The sequence below is a fragment of the Ananas comosus genome, linkage group 13 (genome assembly GCF_001540865.1).
Source record: "Ananas comosus cultivar F153 linkage group 13, ASM154086v1, whole genome shotgun sequence".
In the NCBI taxonomy this organism is placed as follows: domain Eukaryota; kingdom Viridiplantae; phylum Streptophyta; class Magnoliopsida; order Poales; family Bromeliaceae; genus Ananas; species Ananas comosus.
In genome coordinates, this window is record NC_033633.1 from 10,872,158 (window position 1) to 10,889,970 (window position 17,813).

The following is a 17,813-nucleotide window of genomic DNA, read 5'->3' on the forward strand; positions in this document are numbered from 1 at the left end:
CATATGAAATGGGGTTAAATTTTTAAAATGCCATTTTTACCCTTTATCTCTTATCAATAGTTAAATTACTAGTAGGTATTTCAATAAATGTAAATTTGACTAATTTAATATATTAAATATTAAACTAAATTATTAATATATATTATTTATTAAAAATATATAAAAAAATGTATTTTATATATAATATGTTTTTATATAATTTTGGTTTTGTTTTTGACTTCGGATTTCGGTTCAAGTTCCGTTTGGATATAGATCAAAATCATAACTGAATTAGAATATAATGAGACTTCTTTTTTTGCACCTATAACTGAAACTATCTCTACTCAGCATCAATTAAGTTCATCCATTCAAAATTGAGTTCAGATATACCTATATCAATTCGCATTTCTAATCAGTAATAGTAATTTTGAAATAAATGGTAGATTTAATTTTTTTCTATTTAAGCAAAAATAAATCACAAAACTATATGCATGCATTTTTTTTGTTGATTGAAAAAAAAGAGAGAGAGTTTTGTTCAAAAGCTAAAATATATTATATTTCAGTTTTTTAATGCATTTAATACAGATAAAATTATCGTGAATAATTTTGGTTAAAATATTTTGGAAGCTTCCAAGATTAAAGAAAGATCGAAAAAAATCCTCAACTTTGTTTTTTATTTAAATTTTTATACATAGTTATTTATTTGCTAAAAATATAAATAGCGCCACTAAATTTAGTGAAATCATCAAAAAAAACTTGACAAAATTCTCATTTTCCATGTACTAAATTAGTTAATATTTTAAAAACTAAAAATTAATGGGATGTCAACTAAAATATAAAAGTTGAGGAAGCTGTTTTAAAACGACATATAGTTGAGGGGGTCTCCATACATTTTTACTTAAGGGAGCTGAGGGTAAACTGGTCATATTAAAAGTTAACCATTTAATAACTATAGTAAAGTTAGAACAACTAACAGTAGGAGTATTGATGTTAATTTTCGATATTTATAGGAATATATGTGATATTTTAAACTTTAGAAGGGCATATATGATATTTTAAGTTTTGGAAGGGGTATCTATGAAATTGTTCCATTAAATTTTGACAGGGCCATTTTGGGGGTTGTAAATGCAAAAAAGGCCCGAAAAAAAAAAAACAAACCGAACGGGATCTACCGTACGATACCGATCGGACGGTTGTCGGCTATGCGGGGCCCACCAAAGTCACGTGACAGAGGTATGTCGCATTTAACAGTGCCGTCCCGGTGTACCACTTCGCGAGATATAACTGTTTCCTGCACCACGCCCATCCGTACATCTCATGCACCGTACTACTGTAATAAGCACTTTAACCGACCCGTTTGGTTGGATATAATTAGAGTAAACTTCAAATACCACTAAGGTAGTTTTATACTTTTTCACTTTAGTACTCTGTGGTTTAAAGTGTATCAAATTAGTATCCTGTGATTTTATTATTATATTTTTATTAGCTTTTCTATTAATATTTTGTTAAATTATATAAAAAAAACTTCAGATATTCTATCTAGGTTTATCGAATATTTACTTCAGTACACTTTAGTTTTAACTTTGTCGCTAATTTAACGAAAAAAGTTAGTAGAATCGATAATAAAAAGATAAAAATAAAATTACATGGCATTAAATTGATATATTTTAAATTACAAGATACTAAAGTGAAAAGGTGTGAAACTAAAGGGGTGATATTTGAAGTTTTTTTTTCTAATTATTAGCCCCTGGATGTTATTAATCGTTTTTACGATATTAAATTTTAATCTTAAATTATTTATTATCAAGTACATGGATGCGGTTCATGATATGTACGGATGCACCTGGTGCAAGCAATAATTCCTCGTATTATTTCACCACCTCCCATGTTCGTAGTCGTTGACTTGCCAAATACGAACGGCGCTAGTGCGTCGACACGTGTCTGTGTACGCCGAAACACACGGACACGTTTCGCATGAGAGCGTCGTCGTACGAACTGAGACTCGCTCGATCACAGCAAATCCCGTGAGCGTACGAGGCGTTGTTGTGACTCCGAACCGCACAAAAAAAAAAAAAAAAAGGCCACGTATGATGACGTGTACACGTCTTGATTGTGCGCACAGTTATTAACGTCCACGTGGAGCGGCGCTTTCCTCGCTCTCTGAACCAGGGCCCCACAACCATGGCAATTTGTGAAAGAGGCCCAACAATTTTGATATTTTATAAACAAGTACCTCACTTGTGATATGATATCTAAGCTACTTGTTCTTATTTTCATGAATATAAATAAATTTGCCTAAATTTAAAAATCCTCTTTAAATTTAAGCTCCTGTGGCAGTAACTCGCATGTATTAAAAGTTAAGTAAATTTTTATTCTATCTTTTGTCATTCTTTCAAAAAAATCTAAAATTATAAAGGAACTAATAAATTCAGCTGTAAAATTTAAAAAATTTTATTAATTTTATGTAATTTTTAAGTTAAACATTAAATAGGTATTAAGATGTAGATTAATTGTGATATGTCAACTTAGTTTTATAAAGTTTTGCACTCAAATTTATCAATATTTAATGCCATGAGGAATTAAAATTCTTTTGTTCGAGTTTTTTTAAATATAAAATGATGCAATTAGCCACCACATTACCACACTTGCCCTAAATTAACTTTTTGATTTTGAAACTTTTTTCAAGCAATATACATATTTCGTTAATTTTTTAGAAATAAATTGAGTTAAAAATATAAAGTGATTAGATTCTGAACGGTTCCAAAACTTTTGTTATAATATTTTAGGATATGACACATTGCGAGCGCCAATTATGCTATAATTTCTTTCGTTTTAAAAAGCAAGTATTTTTTTTTGTTCTACGATAGGCGCCGCTACTACTTCATGACACACTTTTTTTTTTGTTCTTGAACAAGTTTTGTAGGGGATCGATCCGCACTGTTTGGTTGTATATAGTTATAATAGCTGTACTGCAATTATAACTATACGTAGATTCAAATCCAATGTATTTTAATATATTTGTAATTCAATAACTGCACTTAAAACAGCAAAATAAGACCTAACTGGCAGTTGAAACTTGAAACTGCATCTAAATTGACTGTAGTTTCAACTAGTGCAAGTATTTTTATAAATGTTGCAGTATATACATCATTTATACGCACAATGCATAACTTTTATTATAATATATTATAATATATTATATTTGTTTGTACGTTATATATTATATTATTCATAATTTAGTGTATAAATAGTCCAACTTTATATAAAGCCCAATTTGCATAAAAAATCCATTTCTTTTTGGCTTTCGCAGATTCGGTCCGCTTTTTCAGCAAACTGACCAAAATACCCTTATATCTTTTTCTCTTTCCTCTTTCTCTCTCCTCTTTTTTTCTCTCATTCTTTTTTCTTTTTCTTCCCAGAGAGCGGCGAAGACGGAGCGGAGGTGCCCTTATACCTTTTTCTTTTCTTTTTTTTCTCTTGTTCTTTTTTTTCTTTCTCTTCCCAGAGAGCGGCGAAGACAGAGCGGCGTCGCCGCCGGCGCCCCCACCTTCCTCGCCTCCGATCCCCCTAAGGCCGGGCTGTGACTTTTTTTTTTTTTTTGCATTTTTCTTTTCTTTTCTTCTCTGACTCTCCTCCACAGTTTCCGACGACGGTGCCTCTCTCGCTCTTCCCTGCCCTTCCCGTCTCTTCTTCTCCCTCCTTCTTTGCTGCCTCCGACGACGATGCATCTTCGCCGACACCGACGCCGACACCGTGGAGATCACTGCGGCGCTGCAGCCTTAGAGTGGGGGGTCTTTAGTGGCGTCGTCACCGACACCATGGCTATTGACAGAGAGGGTGACAAAAAAAAAACAGAAAACAAATAAAGATAAAAAATTATATAAAAAAAGGGATGAAGATGAAATTGTATCGTTAACTACAAAAAAATTACAAGTTGTACTATTTAAGATGTAAACTGCAGCTTTAAAATAAAAATTACACTTTTTAAATAAAAATTACACTTTTTGAAAGATATTTAGACTGTTTCTCTTCTTATTGCACTCTTTCAGATATAAACTGCACCCACTAAGATAAAAATTACACTCTTTAAATGAAAGTTGCACTGTTTCTCCTTTTGTTGCACCGTTTCTCCTCTTGTTGTATCATTTCTCCTCTTGTTACACTGTTTTTTATCTTAAACTACACCCATTTAAGAGATATTTATACTGCTTCTCCTCTTGTTGCACTGTTTCTCCTCTTGTTGCACTGTTTCTCCTCTTTAAAGAGAAACAGTGCAACAAGAGGAGAAACAATGCAACAAGAGAAGAAGCAGTATAAATATCTGTTAAAGATGTATAGTTTAAAATAAAAAACAGTGTAACAAGAGTAAAAATCGTGCAACAAGAAAAAAAACTGCACCCATTTATCTTAAACTGCACCCATTTAAGAGATATTTATACTGCTTCTCCTCTTGTTGCACTGTTTCTCCTCTTGTTGCACTGTTTCTCCTCTTTAAAGAGGAGAAACAGTGCAACAAGAGGAGAAACAGTGCAACAAGAGGAGAAGCAGTATAAATATCTGTTAAAGATGTGCAGTTTAAAATAAAAAACAGTCCGACCCCGTTCGCCGCGGCCGCTGCCGCTGCGGCGACGGGATCGGGCTGGGGGTCCGCGGCGGACGCGGCGTCTCGACGTCGTCGTGGGAGAAGCAGAGGCGCTGGTCGGCGGCTTCTGCGCGGCGGCGGGAGGAGGGGCAGCGTCGACGGAGAAGAACACGCGCGGCGCTGGTGCCGGCGCCGGTTGCGCTTCCGCCTCCCCCTCCTGCGCTCTGTTGCTTGGCCTCCCCTTCTTCATCTTCGCCGTTGTCTTCTTCTCCGCATCCAGCCCAACCCCGTTCGCCGCGGCCGCTGCCACCGCGGCGACGGGATCGGGCTGGGGGTCCGCGGCGGCGGAGGAGAGGAGGAGGGGGTCGCGGGCGGTGGAGAGGAGGGTGAGGAGGGGGGCGACGGTGAAGAAGGATGGTGAGGAGGGAGACGACGGTGAAGAAGAAGGCGACGGTCCGCCTTTTTTTTTTCGGCGAGAAAAAAAAAAAGAACGATAGAAACGAAGAGGAGAGATAAAGAGGAAAGAGAAAAAGTAATAAGGGTATTTTGGTCAGTTTGCTGAAAAAGCGGACCGAATCTGCAAAAACGAAAAAGGTGACCCGATTTTGCAAAAGCCCAAAATAAGTAGATTTTTTATGCAAAAAGGCCTTATATAAATTGTTCCAATATTGTATAATTTTAAATCCAAAATCCAGTTTCGATGAAATAAATATATCTCAGGGACTATTTGACTATATGCAATTGTAGCTGCATTGCATTTATAATTATTGGCTTAAATGGGCCAGCATTTACCCTGTGATGGAAGGTCAGGTTGGGCCGAGTCATGTTCGGAATGACGTGAGATTGAGTTGAGCCGAGTCATGTTCAAACTGGTACGAGGCTGGTTGGATCAAGTCACAATCGAGACCCGTGGACGCTGTGATTTGGTTGCGTATTTCTAATAACTCGATCTTTTGGGATTAATGGTTAGCACCAGCGATCCGATAAGCGGTATCAGAACCAGAGGTCACGGGTTCGACTTCCGCATACGAGTTTGATTCCTGTATGCTACGAAATGTGTCCAGATGCTTAAATGGTTCACGTTGAGAATTGCGTGAGGTTAGATTAGATCAAGTAATGTTCAAAATAACGTGGGACTGATTGAATCGAATTATAATCGCGAATTACCGAAGCTTGGAACTGCAGGAATAGATCCAACTGCAGAAGCAATTGCTGTCACCTTATCAAATATTTAATAAGGTGACTGCCGACGCAAATAAAGAGGGTGTTTTTTTGGTCGAATATATTTATTAGCCGGCGTTAGAGAAGATATTATATGATGGACCGGGTCCTCCACGTCATCTGTGAACCAATTTCTCTAAAACCCCTCAGCTAGGGAGCATTTTGTAACACGGTTTTATGCTTTTTAACTTCTAGATTTTTCTTATTTAAGTTTATTTTAATCAACTATTGTAGAAATTGATAAGATTAATCCATAATTTTTTGAATTTATTTAATAATTACTAGCTACTAATTCATGAATCTGCTTCTTATAGAACATCTGTAGAACAAATATAATGCTCTTTTTTTTAAAAAAAAAACTCTACCAAATTACTTTATTCATACGTCTCAAATAATAATAAAAGTATAAATAAAATGTTAATTAAAATAAAGTACGTAAAATTTCAGGGGCTAATATAACAATCACCTATAGTTAAAGTACCTCCATGCAATTTCACAAACATCTAATCATAGAAACCAACGAAGCATGGTCCGAGGTGGTGGTCCTCCAATGATGACGTGGCAAACATGGTCTACGAAACAATTCCGTGCATGAGACGTTTCGCTGTCGTGGTCCAACGTAGTGACGTGGCGAACCGGGCCTACCCAATAATTTCTCACATTTAACACCTCTCTCTCTCTTTCTCTCTCTTCGTGTACCAATGATGTCGTGGCGAACCGGGCCCACCAAATAAATCCTCGCAAAAAACGCCCCTATCCTTTGTGGTCCACCAAAGATGACGCGGTAAACCGGGCCCACCGAATTTCTTCGTAGGAAACGCCTCTCTCTCTCTCTCTCTCTCTCTCTCTCTCTCTCTCTCTCCTCGCTTAAAACCTCCCCCCTCCACACATTTCCTCACCCCCTCACTATTATCACTCTCACTCTCTCTCTCTCTCTCTCTCTCTCTCTCATTGATGGAGCTCCAAAACCCTAGCAATGGCGGCGGCGGCGGGGGGGAAGGAGGAGCCCTAGAAGACGAGGCCTTCTTCCTCGACGCGGCCCCCAACGAGGATGAAGAGGAGGAGCAGGAGGAGGACTACGACGAGAGCTCCTGCTCCACCCCATTCGTGAGCGCACCCTCGAGCCCCGGCAACGAACCCTCCTCCGCCATGGGCTCCACGGTAGGGTTATTCTACAGCGCCCCCACGAGCCCCGTCCACTTCGCCCTCGCCTCCTCCTTCCCCCTCGACTCCCCCTCCGATTCCCCCACCTTCGCCGCCGATTTCGAGTTCTCCGCGCGGTTCCCCGCCTCCGCCGCCGCCGGATCCATGTCCGCCGCCGACGAGCTCTTCCTCAACGGCCAGATCCGCCCCATGCGCCTCGCCTCCCACCTCCACCGCCCCCACGCGCTCCCCCCACTCCCCGATCTCGACCCCGCCGGAGACGACGACGACGACGACGAGGAGGAGATCGCGGGGCGGGGCCGGGATCTGAAGCTCCGGAGCCGGTCGATCCGTCGGAGGGCGCGGTCGCACTCCCCGCTCCGCAATGCGCCGCTCCATTGGGCGATCGAGGACGGGGGAGGCCCCGATCGGGACGATCGGAGCGCCGGAGACCCCGATCCGAAGCCGATCGACGCGCCCGCGCCCTCCGCTCCCCCCGCCGCCGCATCCCGATCGTCCTCTTCCTCCTCATCCGCCTCCTCCTCCTCCTCCTCCTCCTCTTCCTCCTCCTCGAGCAGGCGATTGAAGAAGTGGATCTTCCTCAAGGAGCTCCTCAACCGGAGCAAAAGCGAGGGGAGCGGCGGATCCAAGGAGAGGTTCTGGAGCTCCATCTCCTTCTCCACCTCCCCCTCCCCCTCCCCCTCCTCCTCCAAGGACCGATCCAAACCTAAACCCCCGCCTCCTCCGGCGAAGACGAAGCCTAGAAACCCCAACCCTAGCCCTCCGCCGCCGAGGTCTCCGGCGAGCGGCGGCGGAGGGAGGCGGCGGCGGGGGTCGGCGCCGTCGCCGTCGCCGCACGAGAGGCTGTACGCGGCGAATCGGGCCCACGCGGAGGAGATGCGGCGGAGGACGTTCCTCCCCTATCGCCAGGGCCTCCTCCTCGGGTGCCTAGGGTTCGCCCCCCGGAGCTACGGCGCCGTTAACGGCCTCGCCCGCGGTCTTAACGCCGTCAACGTCTCCTCCTCCTCCAGGTGAGGTGAGTCTCCGTCCCTCTTCTCCTCCGTTAACTCTCCAAACCATTTCAAAAAAAAAAAAAAAAAAAAAAAAACAAAAAATTTTAATTGAAAAAATATCATTCACTATTAGCACTTGCACTTTTGATTATTAATACACAACTAGGAGATTGATTAANAAAAAAAAAAAAACGAACACTACTTGAAAGTTGAAACCAATTCGTTTTTTTTTTTTTTTGTTTTGTATATTATTTTGTTTCTCTTCTTCTTCTTCTTCTTCTACGGGGGAAAAAGAGAGTTAGTTTTTTTTATGATCATTGGACAATATTTGTTGTCTAAAATGGTATGGGATTAGCCCTAAACATTTCCTAATGTTTTGTAAATGTTCAAGTTTAAAAAAAAAAAAGAAAAAAAGAAAAATATCGTCGTTTTGTGTTAATTCACTCGCGCATGGATTTTTTTATATTTAGTGTGTGTGTGTATATATATATTTGTTTAGGCGATTCAAATAGTTTAGGAGTTGGAAAATATACTCTCTTTTTTTTTTTTGATTGTTTGAATTGACTTTCACAAATTTAAATTTAAATAGTTTATTTCGGCATTTCCCTCGATCGAAATTATTAGTTATAGAATTGTTTTGATCCCATATTTAATTTGTACATAATCTTAAAATACGAGAAAAGTTGTTTATTCTCTTCTACATTTTAAGATTATCATGCTAATTGAAGAAGCGGTTGATTCTACTTTCAAATTTTATTGATTTTTTATTTTTACATGTTAGAATAAAAAAATAAATTTTCTTTATTCGAAAGTTTCGTTAGATTTTATGCAAGAGATGTGCCGAAACATACTAATATATAGAGGTTAGGAATTTAATAACCAAGAGCTTATGTAAATTATAGATTATTTTAAATTAACTATCAAATATTTCAAATTTATATTCTACTATTCCAATTATTTTGTTTGATTTGAGTTGATTAACGAAAATTTGATATTAATTTAAACTAATTATTTATTTTAATAAATTTATATTTGTCGGAATTGTATAAAATATATTAATTAAATTTGTAAAAAATAAGTAATATATTCAAAATTTAAAAGTTAAACAGTAAAATTTAAATTTTAAAATATCGCCAGCTGATTCAAAATGATAAAATTTAGTTTAGATAAGATTCATACATTTTCGAACCAAAGTATAAAATTAAAGATAAACTTCAAATATCACTCCTATGGTTTTGTACTTTTTTTATTTTAGTATTTTATGATTTAAAGCATATCAATTTAGTAACAATATAATAAAAAAATAAAGTAAAATTATGAAATATTAAATTAATATATTTTAAACTATAAAATATTAAAATAAAAAAAAGTACAAAATTACATTAGCGGTGGTATTTAAAATTTTTTTAAAAATTAATAAGATCAGGGGCTAAAATGGTGAAACTTCGGGGTTTTCGATGAGGGCATAGATTTTCTCATACACTTCCCTTGAAATGGAAAAGGTACGGATACATGCCACGTGATTTATGACACCGTCACGTCGTATATTTTATATTATTTTGCTTTTTTTTTTTTTTATTTGTCGGGTAATGCATTCGGATCCTATCCGTTAAAACCCTTCTTGTCCGTTAGCGCGTCACTAACGGACGTTATTTGTCGTTATGTTGCTAATCCGGAATCTGATGGATTATTATTAGAGTTGAAAATCAAAATTAATTTTATTTTGCTGTTGTTTGTTTGTTTGTTTTTTTATATAGTTGTGAAATCAATGTTTTCTCGATTAAGCTGTTTGTTTAACAAAAAGTGAATGATGCGAAGCCGAACGCGTGAGAAACAAATTAATATCTTATAATATATTTTTGTTTCTCTCATAAGTGATTTGGGTTGGAGGTAGGGATGTCAATGGGTATGGATATTCGAAATTTTATTCGAATCCGAATCCGAATGAAACGAATATATCCGATGGATATGAATATGGATTCGGATATGGATATCAAAAATTGAAACCCGACGGATATGAATTCGGATATGAATTTTGATTGTACCCGACCCGAACCCGAACCCGAATTTATTTTGTATTATATATAATATATATATAAAAATTTGATGTTATATTTGAATTTGTATTTTAAAATTTTAGATTTAATATAATATATTTTGAAATATTGAAAAAAGAATAATTGTTTCGGTTTCAAATTTTTGGGTTTGGATTTGGGTTCGGGTTTCGGATTTTTGGTCGGGTTGGGATTTGGATATGGATTTTAAAATCTGTCGGGTTCGGGTTCGGGTTCGGGTTCGGGTTCGGAGTCATGTTCTGGTTCGAGTTTTTAAAAATCCGCCCCGAATCCGACCCGTTGACATCTCTAGCTGGAGGTGCTGCGGCCAAAGTCAATTACGATATTTTAGAAAGTTTGAGTTTTTATCTGAAGTAAAGTTATAGTAAATTAAACAATAAAAATGAGCATTTATGGTCGGTAAAACAATGGATTAGGAATTAGCTTGTGGATCATAAGCACTAACTAATTATTCAAAGCACGTGTTAGTAGGAAAGGATGTGCTGATCGCACTTAAGAGTTCAACCACATTGCTGACGGGTTTCAGCCCGACTTAACTTAATTCATCTGGACATTAAGTCGATTATCAGTAAAGACCACATTGCCGACGGGTTTCAGCCTGACTTAATTTATCTGGACATTAAGTCTATTATTATCAGTAAATTTAACTGCAGCCTCATTCAGTTTATTAAACTCACTCAATTCAACTTATGAGTCTTCTGAATCTATTATTATGAAAAAGAAAGTTAAATTTACTTTAGCTAACATTAGTTGTCATAAACAAAGATAACTGTGGTGGCAATGTCAGTAAGTAGTTTATTCTTTTGTCCTTATTCAGGAAGGTAATGCAGCACTTACACTTTGTTGAATTTGGTGCTACATTTGACAGAATACTTTTAGAAGTAAAACTAGACGGTCTATCATAGATGATCAGTACCGTTGAATATAATTTAAATTATTTTTTTATAAAATTTATTAATTTTTTAAAATTATTTGTACAATGATCAAATAATTTCAAATTTACTTTATAATATTGGCCATTTAAAATTTGTAATTTTGAGATCAATTAGAATACGGGACAAATGATATTATAAAAATCGTGAAATTTGAAAATTAAAAAGGTCCAATTGTGAAATTTCCTTTTTAATTTGAAAATTAAAAAGGAAATTTGCGTTGCATTGTGCAAATTGTGCGAAATGTTACTATATTAGATTAGGCTAAATTATAGAATTTTTTTTTTGTAAATATTCTTTTTTCTTTTTTTTTTTACTTTCAAAAATTTACATTTTGCCTTTTTAAAATTTTAGGAATATTTTCAGAGGGAGTACGTCGTTAATGGAGATGACGAAATAACTAAATTATTCTTATTTCTTCTATTAAAAAATAATGTTTAATATTTTTTGTTATTTTTAAGAATATTTTCAGTATAAATTATAAAAAATGAACGAAATAATAATAAAATCCTGATGGAGGGGGTCTAAATGCAACAATTTGAAATATTGAGGGGAATAAAATGTAGGTTTTTGGAAATTAGGAAGAAAAAGTAAAAAAAGCGTGAGTATTTACAAAAAGATTTTTTATAATTTAACATATAGATTATCCATTAGTTGATAAATTTATGACATGCGCAAATAAATCACTTAAGACTCTTTTCAATATGTGTGCAAACACATTATTACTATTATTATTATTATTATTAGTACTATTTACTTTGCTACTAAACTTATGAACTATAATTTTGTTCCCGTGAATTATAACTATTACCCAAATAATTGTTTCCTGTTACTACATAAGTAAAATATTGGTGAGCTTATAAGAGGGTGTGTACCATTACTCACTATTTTTATATATTATTAACGTATTGTTATCACTGTTTTTATATATTATTAATGTGTTGTTATTATAATGTAAAATTTTGATTACTTTATAGGAATCTTTCGGAAGCTGTAATTTTTCTTCGTGTTAATTCTAAAAGAAAAAAAAATTTAAAAATAATTCTTTGACGCTATATAGATTGATGAAAAAAATTTTCTTTTTGTTATAATTTTTTGTTAACGCCAATGTGAAAGTAATGTGATATTTTAATTATTGTTGCATTATCATTCACAATACTGTTATATTATTTTCACATTACCAATACATGAATATTTAGTCAGTTAAATTGGATTATGAGACTTGATTATAATAGATTAAAATGTTTCGAGAAAAAAGTAAAACAATTTAAAGTTTACGAACCAAAGTATCTTATGCCCCATAGTTTAAGGACCAAAAGTGTGATATAGCTAAACATAGATGTGATAAGCAACTGTAATTAGAGGTGAAAGTGTTAGGATAAGCTTCGATTGAATTCGACACTAGATTCTACAGGATGTGAATAGGGATGTTAAAATTTAGCATTCAATATATATTCATATCTGAATTTGTATTCAAAGATGCGAATATAGTTTCTTAAAAGATCCGATCGTATTCAACCGTTTTCACCCCTAGAAGATAAGAGGGATGTTAATATATATTATAGAGGAGTAAAGTGGTTTTCTATTGTATTCTTTATTTATTTTATTATGATTTTTATGTTAAAATTGCATTTATATTTTTTAATTTGTTGAATAAAATATTGATATGTGATGTTTGAACATGAATGTGAATCTTAATTGCATTGTGTATTTTATTCGCGCTAATTTTAGTTCATATTTTTATATCCATATTAGTATATATTATTATTCGAACAATATCCGAATGCAAATTCAATTTATATCTGAATTCGAATTCGTTTTTAGTGGATATGGTAATAAAGATTTAGTATCGGATATATATATCCGAATCCAAGTTTACATCCCAAGAAAAATATGAATGTGGATATAGTTTTGTCAAAAATCTGACCGTATTCGACTGTTTTCATTCCGAACTCTAATAGAGTATTATATATCCAGGAATTATTATAGAGTCTGGTTGGGGTGCTTCTAAAAGCACTAAGCGTTTGGTGCTATCAAATTTTTTACCGTTATATTTATCTTTTTGATCATTTTTATCTGTTACATCATACTATTCAACTACACATCCATTCAACTCTAGAGAATCATTATTATCTTAACCGCATATGTCTTCATCTGAGGGCCGAAAATTTAGTAGTACAAATAATTTGGTGCTATTAAAAGCATTTCAGTGTAATTTTGTATTATATATCATCCTTGGACCACATGATATATTAATAAATACTAGTATTTATTGTGCTCAAAACATGCTTTAAAACCAAGCACATGGCCCTCATTAACCATCTAAAGGCTATGCCAATGATGCAATGGTATCTTTGAACACTTTGTCATAGGAAACAACATAGCATGGCTAAAAGCAAATCAAATCTATATATATATATATGCTTATTTATTTATTTATTTATTAAATATAGATCCTTTCTCCTTTTGATTAAGAAGATGGGGTTTTATCTTTATCATTATTTTTTCAGAAAAAGCTCTAAAAGGAGTCTAACTAAGAACTTCAAAGGGGTAAAGTTAAAGTTGAAATTGGGTCCATTAATTATTGGGAATTGGGATGGCCTACACAAAAATTAACTATAAAAGTTTTAAAAGTTAAATTTGAATAAGTGGAGAATCAATTGTTGCAATTATTTAATTTAATCTGAATTTTTTGTCAGGTTTTATTAAACATCTTCAGCACATCAGAGTCACATGACAGAAATTTTATGCATAGATTACATATAATTAATGCTAAAGGTTTTGATAAACTTTATAGAAACCGAATTTCATAATATTGCCACATTATTTTTTTAGTATTCAAGTGGTTTTAGAATTAGCAATTTTTAAAGGTTAATGTAAGGTAAAATTTGAGATTACTTAAACACCTCAAAAATAATGTAGAAAAATCTCAAATTAAGATTCTCTGTAGTTTACGATTACCAGACGATGTAAAGTCCATCTCACACTCCTAACTGACGACCTAGTCTGTTACCACTAACAACTGATTAGATTTAAATCACTAGCTCAAAATATATAAGCCCAGCTATTAATACTAGATTTCTTTTGTTCTAATGTATACTCTATTTTCATCTGATGTGGGATTAGTGGAGTGTTATATATCTCTGCATGCTTTCGCCCAACTCCATTCTATCTAATAACATTAAAAGAGTCTTGATATCAAGGAGATCGTAAGTAGCATAAATTAAATTCAACGATGTGTCTTAATATCAAACTTAACAGTACCGATCATCATCGATTCAGACACTTTATCATCGTAGAAGTTCTATATTCTCTCTCTTTCTCTCTCAATATTGTAGAATGTACAAGTTTTAGATTGTAACACCAAACTAAATGAAGCAGCTTTACCTATGCACCTATATACAGGGTATAAATTTTACATTCCAACCTCTCAAGGGCTCATATTTACTCACTAATGTTACCAATTTCTTTTTAATACTCAAAAACCAGTAAAAGTATTTAAATTTTGAATGATGAGTTATAAAATAAATATATATATATATACGCCCTATAATAAATAAGGGCTTTTGCTTAGTGATCTAATATATTCTTAAAAACTTCAAAAATATTTAATATATTTCTGATCGACCAAAATGCCTTCAGTGATTTTTTAAAAAAAATTCAAATATTTTCAAATTCTTAAGTTTTACTAATGAAAAATTGAGGTAGATGAATATTTTGATAATTTCAAAATAAAATTAAGAATTTTGAATAGTAATAAAAAATAAATAAGTAAAAGTCCTTAGAATTAAAAAAATGCACGTTAATTGTTGGAATAGTGTAAGAATGCATTAGTAGGTTGGCCAAATCATTGCCACAGTGTCACTAGTCAAATCATTAGTATCCCACTTGTATGGGGATCCTGGATAATAGTTTTATACAGGGTCCTTGGATGAGGGGCGTCAACGGATCAGATTCGGAGTGAATTTTTCGGAACTCCAATCGGAACCTAAAAATTGAACCCGAAGTCCGAACTCGATTGATTTTGAAACTTCATACGCAAACTTGCACCCGATCAGAAATTCGAAATTCAAATCTATATCCGTATTCAAAATCATATCTATTTAGCATTGTGAAACCCATCCCTTTTGGAGTCGGGCTCAAATAAAACTTCGAGTATTCATATTCATTGACATCCCTATCTTTTTTAAAAAAATATAGGTAAAAATACGTGGAACATGTCTCAACTATGGTCCATTATGATCCAACAATCCAACCTCTAAATTTTTAATTTTGCTACCTATATAACTTTTTAATGCATTTGATTTGAGCTATTTAGTGACTCTAAAATTTTAAATTTTGAATACCTCGTTTATTTTTACAGATCTAATTAGCAGCTTTATTATAATTTACAAAACTATTTCCACTAAAATAAGTAGTAAGTCTAAAATTTTTACCAGAAGAGCCATCCAATGGCTTGTAGTAGATAGATTGAAAGGTTGAGTGTTAAAATTGAACTTTTAAAACATGCTAAAATCTTTAACTATTTAAATTGACAGAACAGTCAATACACGTGGCGGTTAGAGGATGACCCTATTCCATGTGGCGGTTGGAAGCTGATCCCACCCCTCTCTCTCTCCCAAAAACTGACCGCTCTCTCTCTTTCTCTCTCTCTACCAAAGAGATCAACCCTCTCTCTCTCCCCAAACCGATCGCCCCCTCTCCTGAACTAGGGATGCAAATAGATCCGGGTTGGTGGAGCTCCGCCCCGATCCGCCCTGAATGGGGTGGTAAGTGGGAACAAAAAATATAAAAAAATATAATCCGCTCCGAATCCGCTCCAATCCGCCAAGTAAATGGAGCAGGAGGTGGGAAATTCTTTTCTTCCCTCAATCCGTCCCGATCCGTCAAAAATCAGGCTCCTGCCCCGATCCGCCCCGAATGGAGCGGTAAGTGAGAGCCAAAAATAAAATGAAAAGTAACCCGCCCCGAATCCGCCCCGCCCCGATAAGAAATGGAGCGGGAGGTGGGGGAACTCTCCCGCCTTCGGATCCGCCCCGTTTGCATCCCTATCCTGAACTGATCCCCCTCTCTCTCTTACTCTCTCTCTTTTTCCCTCTTTCTCTCTCTTTCTTTCTCTCTTTCTCTCTCTTCCTCTCTCTTTATTTCTCTCTTTCTCTCTCTACAAAATTTATGCCATCTCACCAGCAAATTTCCGAGAGGTTTTTGAATGAAACTCGACCCTTCTTGCCTAGGGAGTAAGAAAGAATAAAAAATAAGAACCCTTCTTGCCTCGGGAGAAAGAAAGAAAAAAATCAAGAAAAATGGGTGGATTACTTTGTTTCCTTTGCTTACTTCAAAATGTACCCATGACTTTTGTTTTAATAATGTTTTGTGTTAAGCAAAAAAAGAATGATGAGACTTATTACCATTAAATAATAATAATAATAATAATAATAATAATAAAAAAAAAAGACTATTGAGTACACACAATATTTTATATATATAAAAAAAAAATTTTAAAAAAAAACTATTTTTGTAATATTATATAGTTACAGCTAATGTAGCCTTCATATATATATATATATGTTATCTGCATATATATATATACACACACATGTATATAGTTAATAGAGGCGAGCCGCCGCCGCCGCCGCATCCCCCACGTCTGCCGTCACCACCGCCGCATAACCCACGTCCGTCGTCGCCGCCGCCGCGTCCACCATGTCCACCGCTGCTGCTGCCACATACCCTGTCGTCGCCACCTAAGCCGCTGTCAGCCACCACCGCTGCCGCATCCCCCGCCGTTTCCACTCGGGCCGCTAAGCCCAAGCCGACCGCCGCACGAGCCGCTCAACCCGCCGCCGCAGCTGTGTCCATCGTCAACAACCCAAGCCTCCGTGTTTGCCGCTGGTCGCCCGAGCCTCCACCACTGTCAACGTAAGGACTGAGATTTTTACAGTGCAACTAAACTCTCTATTGATAATGTTTATGTGTGTAATTTAATTACATAAGCACTCGTCAAGTTTCAGGANATAATCTTTTGTCTTTTATCTTGACATTTTGTTGTTTAAAAAAATAATAATAATATCGTTTTGATATAATATGCATCTTTTATATATATATATATATATATATATATATATATATATATATTGATTGTGTTTATTGTACTGTTGCTTTATTGTATTTTCATATGAGTTATGCTTAATGTCGTATTTTGATTACACTACTATATATTTATCAAATTATTTATACTGAGTTACGCTTAACGTTGTATTTTGATGACACTATTATATGTTTATCAAACTATTTATCCGTAGCGAAGCACGGGGTTTTCACTAATTTAGATAAATTCTATAGGCTTTTATCAAAAATAGATCGTGTCACTGCCACTCAGCCTTTAATGTTAGGACATGTTTGGATCGAAATCATGACTAAAATTGAAAGCCAAATCGGAATAGGCTGGCGTCAAAACCGAAATGACTCGTTAGGTTATTTTATTCAGTTTGTCGAACTAAGTCAGAATCAAAAAATTTTTTATTTTTTGAGTGAGAAGTTTTAAAAATGAACTCAACTAGAAATATAAAAACAACTGTGTTTCGAATTTAGGACCTTAGATACTAACCATCAAGCCCTCAGCTAACTCTGCTAAGTATTATTTTCATTGTCAGTATTTAGTTCAGCATTTGGTTCACTTAGATGCCATGATCACCGCCCCAGTTAAGCTAATCTTCATTTCGAATTGTAATATAAAATTCCAATTCGGGTCAGTTTGTTGTGGAATGTGGATTCAGAGCCAGATAAAATCTTGGATATCCGTACCCATTGATGCTCCTAATATATGGTTCTGTAGAACTTATCCTAACTCCTAAGACTTTGTTTGGAA

At 35.5% G+C, this 17,813-nt stretch overlaps 1 protein-coding gene across 1 annotated transcript; it reads left to right on the forward strand.

Moving 5' to 3' along the window:
* LOC109719167 (serine/arginine repetitive matrix protein 1-like) lies at positions 6,695-8,046 on the forward strand. The gene has a single exon (XM_020245711.1). It carries the CDS (start codon positions 6,737-6,739, stop codon positions 7,958-7,960), a length of 1,224 nt encoding a protein of 407 aa, XP_020101300.1. The 5' UTR covers positions 6,695-6,736; the 3' UTR covers positions 7,961-8,046.

Bases quoted from the DNA above. Each gene is read 5' to 3' on its own strand.
- LOC109719167 (XM_020245711.1), top strand. From the start codon at position 6,737: ATGGAGCTCCAAAACCCTAGCAATGGCGGCGGCGGCGGGGGGGAAGGA.